The sequence below is a fragment of the Vombatus ursinus genome, unplaced genomic scaffold (genome assembly GCF_900497805.2).
Source record: "Vombatus ursinus unplaced genomic scaffold, bare-nosed wombat genome assembly UNPS02014926.1, whole genome shotgun sequence".
Classification (NCBI taxonomy): domain Eukaryota; kingdom Metazoa; phylum Chordata; class Mammalia; order Diprotodontia; family Vombatidae; genus Vombatus; species Vombatus ursinus.
In genome coordinates this window covers 5,443,155-5,452,749 of record NW_020954704.1, presented here as the reverse complement: position 1 = coordinate 5,452,749, position 9,595 = coordinate 5,443,155, and the positions used below count along the sequence as shown (strand labels likewise).

Sequence of the window (9,595 nt, the reverse complement as noted above, 5' to 3'; positions counted from 1 at the left end):
AAATAAGTCCAACTGAGTGAATGAACTTAAGACCCAAGGTCAATAATTTAAATTTGATATATATAGTTGTCTTCATTTCTGTAAACAGTGGTTTGTTGTATTTATATAGTTCTTGTGTGAATCTTGGTGGATAGACTCCCTACTTTTTATACATCCTGTCATTTTAAATGGAATTTTACTATGGATTCTTGAAAAGAATAATACTGTATAATGAAAATAAGATGTTTGAGTAAAATTTTAGCTACTCTATGAAGAGGAATAATTATTTTTTAAACTTTTGTATTAGTTTTGGTATGAGTTGCTTAAGGACTGGACTGAGATATGATATGATGATCTCTGGCTATGATAACTAAGAAGAAAAGGCAGAGCCAATATTCTGAAGAAAGAACTGGCAGTGTCCTTAATGAAAAAAAAGTGAAGGAGAAAGAATTAGGAGCTTGAGGAACTAGAAATAAGGACAACATCGCTGCACCTAATGGTGAGGAGTCAGACTGTCTTAGCTCCATTTCCAAGTAAAACAGTCTTTGCAGCTTTCACCAAACCTCTCCCTGCCCTGACCACTAGAAACAATTAATTACCCTCATTTGTTTGCTGAACTATTGGGCAAGAATGTGGGCAGTGGTCCACATTAATAGACACTAAATCTCTTGAACACAAATAAGTCTGTCTTCACAATGACCAGAAAAAAGTTTAAAAAAGGAAACTGATAACAGAGGAAAATGTCAAAATTGTTTTTTATTAATGATACTAATTTTGTAAATCTAAGGCAGAATACAAATGAGAATGAAAAGTAACTTGATAATATTCTTATTGGGTGATAGATTTAGAATTAGAAAGGACCTTAGAGATCATTTAATTCAACCTCCCCTTTTTTTACAGATAAGAAAACTGAGGCCCATAGAGGTATAAACAAAATCACACAGGAAGTAAGTTAGCCAAGATAGGATTTGAAAACAAGTTCTCTGATGCTAGTTGCACCATTTATACCATTCTATTGTATCCTCCTCATGCATATGAAGAACATTTCTTTTTGAACTGTATTACTAGTGTAGGGAACTCCTGTGGTGAGGAAGCTTCCTCAACTAACACAGACTAGGATCTGCTCCGCAGTCTAGTCTTAGAAAGTTTCTTGGGATGCTGATAGGTTAAATGACCAGTCAGCCAGTATCTGTGTGAAGTAGGAATTGAACCCAAGCCTTCTTGACTTCCAAGGCCAGTGTACCATCCACCATAACACACTACCCCTCTATGTTGAATAAGTACTCATCAGAACACATGGAAGGAAATTGTAAGATTTCCTCCAAAGGATAGATTCTTATTGAATGGAGGGGCTTTGATTGAAGGTAGGTGAAAGGAGTAGATAATCTTTCAATGTCTTCTAACCTTGTAATTCTGTAATTCATAGACAATTGAGCTGAAGTCCAAAAGAGATTGGAGTATTAGTGTTAATGTTAGTACTTATTGGTGTCACAAGACAAAAAACAAATAATAAGTGAAGTGCGATTGATGATATAAAAATATTACCTGTAAGTGTAATATTGATGTTGTATTATAATATAAAGTGGAGATGTATAAACAAAGTGTTTATGGAGTCTGGAGTGAGAAAGAGATAGGTCACTTTTACCAAAGGGAATCAGAAGATGGTGGAGGAGGGTGGAGGAGTTAGAGATGAGGGCATTCCAGACAGGGAATTGCATGAGCAAAGGCATGGTCCTATAGGAAAGATGTACTTGGGGAATAGAAAGTGATCCAATTTGGTATTTGAGTAAAAGAAAATAATCTGAAAGAAGTCTGGAAAGCATCTAAGCTATTTTTAGAGTATTTTCTACTTATGAGTAACATAAAATGGAATGTGGTACAAATATCCATTTTGAATTATTTAGCTGTAGCAGAGACCATATTAAGACAGGAGACTGAACTAGGTTACTTCTCAGTTCTGTGATTTTTGCAATGTGGATCTAACAGTGAGTGTCAGAATGGAACTGGGCAAAAAAAAATAATTTCTATATGTATTTAGATAGAATTAATATGTCAGACTCATATTGGTGAGTCTGGTCTATAAGGGTGCTCTTCCATTTTTGCTCAATAGAGTTAATAATTATTTTTGTTGTTCAGTCATTTCAGTCTCATCCAACTCTTTGTGACCCCATTTGGGATTTTCTTGGCAAAGATATTGGAATGGTTTGCCATTTCCTTCTCCAGCTCATTTTTATAGATGAGGAAATGAGGTAGAGTTAAGCGACAAGTGTCTGAGGCTGGATTTGAACTCAAGTAGTCCTGCCTTCAGGCCCTGTGCTTTATCCACTGTGCCACCTATCTGTCCCATAAGAATGATTAGAGTTAATGAATTATTCATTCATTCAGCAATGTTCTGGAACTGCTACAGAACATGGTCCCTGGGAAGGAATTAGGAACTTTTTTTTTTTAATGAGGTATTCTAGAACAGTAATGTCAAACAAATAGAATTGAGTGCCACTAATTCATAAATAAGGATTCCTGCAGGGCGCGTATTGACTTGGTTTTGAAATGTAATATTATCTATGTTTCTTTGTATTTTATTTCCCAACTGTATTCAAATATTTACCAATTTCATTTTAATCTGATTTCCTGCCAAACTGGGGATTGTGTGGGCCCTGTGTTTGACACCTTTCCTCTGTTCTCATTTGGATGATTAGTAAAAGCTGCTATAGGTTCAGAGATTTTCACTTGTTTGGAGGAGGTTTCTCACAGTGGGGGACTTTTGGGGAGGTGGGTTTTGTTTGATGAGAGGAAAGTGAATTGTGAACGAAGTTGGATGGATGAAGGTAAAAGTGGAAGAAAATAGTCAAGAGTTAGAAAATATCACTCGGCTACGAACACATTAAAACAGGAAAAGGCTCTAAGTGTTCATGGTTGGTGAGTTTCATTTACATAACACTTAAACCCCAAACGAGGAAAAGAAATCTGAATTCCGTCATGCAGTCATGAAGATGGTAATGACAGTAGCTCCTAGGTATTTGTCAGTGTTGTAAATCTCTCAGAGAGGAAGAGATGTTCAGGAGAAGCATGACTCCCTACTGGGACAGAGTGTTATGTAAGACCCTTTTGAGGGCATCCAGAAAAAGGGGAAGAGTTTCTCAGTGAAAGTAGCAGAAAAAGTGAACATGTGACTCATAGTGTCAGTATCGTAGAATGATACCAAGCCCTCTTCATAATCCAAGACAAGTCTGATCTTCTTGGGTTTCTCTTTCAACACAATACTAGTGCAGGGTGAGGTAAGAGCTTGGTACTGATTTTGGTACAGCCCGATAGCCCAGATTCCTTCTTCAGGTCTTAGCTTAAACCACTGTTTCCTATTCACTGATTCTTTGACAACTCCCAGTCCCCAGTAACCTCCATGAGTAACCTCTGTATCCCAGAAGTGCCTGCCTGAGTTGAAACCTTGAGACCCCAGGACACAGGAAAAATAGGAAAATCTCTTTGGGTTTCTGGACACATCCTGTTTGGTCCCTATGTTTTTCACATGCTGGTGATCCTCTGTCACCATAAGAAAAGCATTGGCAGTTTCTGGATCCAAAGTCATAGAATCTGGGGAGAAAAAGAGAGTTCATTTTAGGAGGGAATGATCACAGTGGAGATCCATAGTTTGATTGTATGGGTATGAGTGAGTCTGAGGGGAGGGATTGGAAAAGGACTTTGGCTAGATGATAACTGTGATTTTCCTTCCTCTACCCTATTTTCTCCAAAGGAAGATATGTTTCATTCCAAATCCAAAGATATTTCTACTGAACTATGTCAGAAGACTGCTTTCTCAGCACCTCTTTCCACAGAAGGAAAGACTTGAGGATCACTGGAATCTGGCTCAGATTCTGTTGGCCATGAATGATCAACTCTATTGCTCAAATGGCAATAGCATCATTCTCAGAGTCCTGAGGATTCTCAGAAATAAAGAAAGCTGAGCTTTGTCAGTGGAAAGTGAAGCTGTCTATGGTATAAACAGAAGAATCAATTTTTTTTCAGTCAGTTTTACGGCCTTATTACCTATTTAACTGCTCACTTTCCTTGGTTTCAGGTTTCATTACCTTCAGATGTCCTTCCTCTATTGTGAGCAACATTGGTTTGTATTGCCCTCCTATGTTTCATGAAAACTATAAATGCATTTGAAAACAAGCCCTGCCAGACAAACATAGAATCTACACAGAGTTAAACTGGGTTCTGTGACCCAGTCCTATTTTTTTTGAGTAAATAAGATAGCCTTATTGCTGTCATTGCTTCTGCTCCCTCCCCTCCCCTCCTCATATCTGGGAAGGAGTATGTCTTCTTTGCTTTTCCTTAAAAAAAAAAAATCAGGTTGTAATGACCAACCATAATTCCAGAGAACTAATGTAGAAGGATGCTTCCCACCTCAGGTCTGAGAGAGAGGTAATAGACTTAAATATGCAGAATGAGACACACAGTTTTGGACATGGCCAGTATGGGAATTTGTGTTGCTCTACTGTGCATATTTGTTACAAGGGTTTTATTTTGTTATTCTTTTTTTAGTATGTTTATGGAGGAGATGGGAGGGAAAAAACACCTAATAATTGAAAAAAAATGACAAGTGATATCCATATGGATAGCCTTACCAGACTTGTTATTTTGAGCAATTTACCTCTTATTTCCATCAGAAAAGATGGTAGATTTTCTAGGAAGAAAAAAAAGTTAAAATGTTTTGAGGCACTAAGGAGACAGGTGCTATGCATATGTAAATTATTGCTTAAAAAAAAAGAACAGTTACTTATACATCATAACAGAGACTTCTTCATCATCTAGGTCAATAGCTGTTAAAGTTTTTGGTCTCAAGGCTTCTTTACACACTTAAAAATTACTGAGGACCCCAAAGAGCTTTTATTTATGTGGGATATATTTGTGTGTGTATATGTATGTATAGTATATATAATATATATACATTTATTTACCATATTAGAAATTAAAATAGATAAATTAAAATTTTAAATTAATTCATTAAAATAATAAATCTATTTCATAATAATCTAATATTTATATTTATAATTTATAATATTTATAGGGAAAATGCTATATTTTCTAAAACATAAATAATAGAGGAGTGGCATTGGTTTATATATATTTGCCAGTCTCTTTAATATCTCACTTACTAGAAGACAGCTGGATTCTCATATCTGCTTCTGCATTCATTCTGTTGTGATACATGGTTGAAGTATATGAAGAAAATCTAGCATCAATATATAGTTAGGGAAGGGAGGAGTATTTTAATAAGCATTATAATATCTAGTATTATTATGAAAATAGTTTTAACCTTTCAGACCTGAAAGGGTCTCATGGACTTCAAGGGGTCCATGGGCCACATTCTGAGAACTACTAGTCTAAATGTTCATGAATCAATAACAAACATTTCATATGAAAACAATTATAATCCATTACCTTTGAACTGTTGTAAGCAATGGCTGAGAGACAGATGTTTCTGGGAGAAAATCTTGATTCTCTTGTCCAGGTCAGGGAACTTGGGAGTTGGCATAGGGGGCTTAGTATCATCATGCCTAAGGACAGACATGGAATTTTGAAAATCAAGTGAAGGTTTTGTATTTCTCATATGAAAGTGATATATGCATTGCTGCTTTTGTTTGCCCAGCACCTAGCACAGAATAGTAGGTGCTTAATAATTACTTATAGACTGAATGATTGAATTGAAAGGGTCAAGTGGAACATCACCCTTTTCACAAAAATGACATTTGCCAGATCCAGGAAAAGTGAGGCTTTCTTAACACTTTGTCCTACTAACTTCTTTACTATTCTTCCCCCTCATGGAGGTTCTGAAATCTCTCAGGGAGACTGCCTGTCAGAATTCAGTGCCATGGAACCACCAGTCCACAAGGAACTTAGGTGAAACTCTTTTATTTTTCCCATATCAGTAACCAGGCAGTAATGATTTGGGTTGGAGGCAATAACCAAACTAAAAATGACTAGTGTACTAACATCTTATCTGCTCGCTCCTTTAATGACAAAAGTTAAAATGCTTTAATGGGATCATAAATTTAACTCCTAAAAGGCAGTTTAGGGGTCATCTAGTCTAAACTTCTCATTTTACAGAGCAGGAAACTGAAGCCCAGAGAAAGTTAATTTGACCAAGGTTCCACAGGGAAGTTTAGTAGCAGGTTAGGAGTCAAACTCAGGTCTTGGTCTCAGGCCATGGAAGAACACAAAAAGAATTTTGAAAAGCAAGTAAAAGAAGTAGAGGAAAAATTGGGAAGAGAGTGATACAAGAAAATCATGAAAAATGAGTCAACAGCTTGCTAAAGAGGACCCCTAAAAAATACTGAAGAAAATAATACCTTAAAAAATATACTGACCCAAATGGCAAAAGAGGTCCAAAAAGCCAATGAGGAGAAGAATGCCTTAAAAAGCAGAATTGGCCAAATGGAAAAAGAAGTTCAAAAACTCAATGAAGAAAATAATTCCTTAAAAATTAGAACAGAGTGAATCGAAGCTAATGACTCTATGAGAAATCAAGAAATCATAAAACAAAACCAAAAGAATGAAAAAAATAGAAGACAATGTGAAATATCTCATTGGAAAAACAACTGACCTGGAAAATATAATTTAAAAATTATTGGAGGGACAGCTAGGTGCCACAGTGGATAGAGCACTGTCCCTGAAGTCAGGAGGACCTGAGTCCAAATCCAGCCTCAGACCAAACACTTGACACTTAACTAGCTGTGTGATCCTGGGCAAGTCACTTAATTAACCCCAATTGCCTTAAAAAAAAAATTATTGGACTACCTGAAAGTCATGATCAAAAAAAGAGCCTAGACATCATCTTTCAAGAAATTATCAAGGAAAACTGCCTGGTATTCTACAACCAGAGGGTAAAATAGGACTTGAAAGAATCTACCAATCACTTCCTGAAAGAGATCCCAAAAGGAAAACTCCTAGGAATATTATAGCCAAATTCTAGAGTTCCCAGGTCAAGGAGAAAATATTGCAAGCAGCCAGAAAGAAACAATTCCAGTATTGTGGAAACACAGTCAGGATAACACAAGATTTAGCAGCTTCTACATTAAGGTTTCTGAGGGCTTGGAATATGATATTCTGGAGGTCAAAGAAGCTAGGATTAAAACCAAGAATCACCTACCCAGCAAAACTGAGTATAATCCTTCAGGGGGAAAAAATGGATATTGAATGAAATAGAGGACTTTCAAGCATTCTTGATGAAAAGACCAGAGCTGAACAGAAAATTTGACTTTCAAATACAAGACTCATGCTTCTCTTGAAGCATGAAAAGGTAAACAGGAAAGAGAAATCATAAGGAACTTATTAAAGTTGAACTGTTTATATTCCTGCATGGAAAGATGACATTTGTAACTCATGAGACCTTTCTCAGTATTAAGGTAGTTGGAGGAAATATATCTATATCTATATCTATATCTATATCTATATCTATATACACACACACACACACACAGAGGGCACAGGGTGAGTAGAATATGAAGGGAAGATATCTAAAAAATAAAATTAAGGAGTGAGAAAGAATTGTACTCGGGGAAGGAGAAAGGGAAAGGTAGAATGGAGTAAATTATCTCAGATAAAAGAGGCAAGAAAAAGCTTTTACAATGGAGGGGAAGAGGGGAGAGGTGAGAGGGAATGAGTGAATCTTACTCTCATTGGATTTAGCTTAAGGAGGGAATAACATACGCACTCAATTGGGTATGGAACTCTATCTTACCCTACAGGAAAATAGGGAGGAAAGAGATAAGAGAGGGGGGAATGATAGAAGGGAGGGCAGATTGGGGGAGGGGGTAATCAGAAGCAAATACCTTTGAGGAGGGACAGAGTCAAAGGAGAACCTAGAATAAACGAGGGGCGGGATAAGATGGAGGGAAATATAGTTAGTCTTTCACAACATGACTATTATGGAAGTGTTTTGCATGACTACACATGTATAACCTATATCAAATTGCTTGCCTTCTCGGTGAGGGTGGGTGAGGAGGGAGGAAGGGAGAGAATTGGGAACTCAAAGTTTTAAAAATGAATGTTAAAAATTGTTTTTACGTGCAAGTGGGAAATAAGATATATAGGCAATGGGATATAGAAATCTATCCTGTCCTACAAGAAAGTAGAAGGGGAAGGGGATAAGAGAAGGGAGGGTGATAGAAGAGTGGGCAGATTGGGGGAAGGAGTATGTAGAATGCATGCCTTGGGGTAGGGAGAGGGGAGAGATAGGGAGAAAATTTGTAACTCAAAATCTCATGGAAATGAATGTTGAAAACGAAAAATTAATTAATTAATTAATAAAAATTTTAAAAATTTTAAAAATGACAAAGTTTGACAAAAAACAAAACAAAACAAAACCAGGTCCTCTGACTCCAAATACAATGTCCTTTCTACTATTTTTCTTCATTTTTCCCTCTAACTTCTCTAGGTTCCAGGCAAATGAACAACCAGCTACAGGGCAAGGTAAATGAGTTTCTCTGTTATTGTTTTGCTAATTTAAAATCTACATGTGTCCCATAATGTGACCACTACTAATCTTGCATTATCAGATGGGTTCCCAAGCCTTTTTCAGGGGACAAGGTTGGCAACAGCCCAAGAGTCCTGTCTACCTGTCTACATACCTGTGCAAGATGGTCCTGACATCCTGTAAGGAAAACAAAGAAGACTCAGGTTTTGATCTACATGTCCTGAATTTCTTCACTTTTCCAAATATACCATAGCCTATTGGATTAGCATTTATCTAGCACATTTGTTTTACAACTTAAAAATGAGCTTCTCATCATAGGTACCTTTTCTGAGAATACAGAGATGCATTCATTACTACTTTCCTGGCCTTTTCACACATATGTTTAAGTTTGTTATTTGGCAAGATTACTTAGTAAATAGGATAGGCTTAGCCATCTAACAAAGCCATGTTGCTCAGTAGATTCTTTCCTTTAATGCTCTATTAAGATATTTATCTATGATAATGGTGGTGGAATTATGCATATATTGGTAGATATGGTTGCTTTGCTAATCGAGTTTTACTTATTTTTTCCATTGTTGCAAGTGGGTGTTCAGTGTGTGTGTGTGTGTGTGTGTGTGTGATACACGTTGGGAAATAATTATTCTATTGTAAATATGGTATAATTAAAAAGTTATTAACTGGGGGGAAAGTTTGTCTTGTTCTTTAAACTTATTACTAGTCATTCAGGTAAATTTCAGACCTATTTCTTGCCTATCTTTACATCATCTCTATGAGCTAGTCAGAAATTGGTATTATTGGTATCATCAAGTTAATAGAACCCAGAAAGGAGAAATCCAAAGTAACCTAACAAGTAATAGGCAGAATTATCCTGAGATTTCCAATCTAACTCCCATCTTTATGCTCCTTGTACTGGACTAGCTGTCTCCTGAAGGTGGAATGATCTTGTGAATGCTTTGTCAAAGCTAATCAATCATGTTAAGTAACATTTTCTACCTCAAACTGAATCATTGAATTGCCCTTTCTGCTTTGACAACACATTTCCACTTTTGGAGATGGAAGTGCTTTGCTAGGGTTTCTTTGTATGTCTTCTCTACAGGGAGATTAAGTGACATGTCTTAGAGTTGCCCAGCATTGGCTGAT

At 36.5% G+C, this 9,595-nt stretch overlaps 1 protein-coding gene across 2 annotated transcripts in view; it reads right to left on the bottom strand.

The window, feature by feature from the left end:
- Positions 1-2,692: 2,692 nt before the first annotated feature.
- The window catches only part of LOC114029312 (tripartite motif-containing protein 15-like), a 28,812-nt gene continuing 21,909 nt past the window's right edge, over positions 2,693-9,595 (bottom strand). For both annotated transcript variants that reach the window (XM_027843679.1, XM_027843680.1), the window contains exons 3-5: positions 5,422-5,537; positions 4,631-4,663; positions 2,693-3,567 (exon numbers count right to left, since the gene is read on the bottom strand). In XM_027843679.1, coding sequence (XP_027699480.1) covers positions 3,035-3,567; positions 4,631-4,663; positions 5,422-5,515 — 660 coding nt within the window. In that variant the 5' untranslated portion in view covers positions 5,516-5,537 and the 3' untranslated portion in view covers positions 2,693-3,034. The remainder of the gene's footprint in view (positions 3,568-4,630; positions 4,664-5,421; positions 5,538-9,595) is intronic.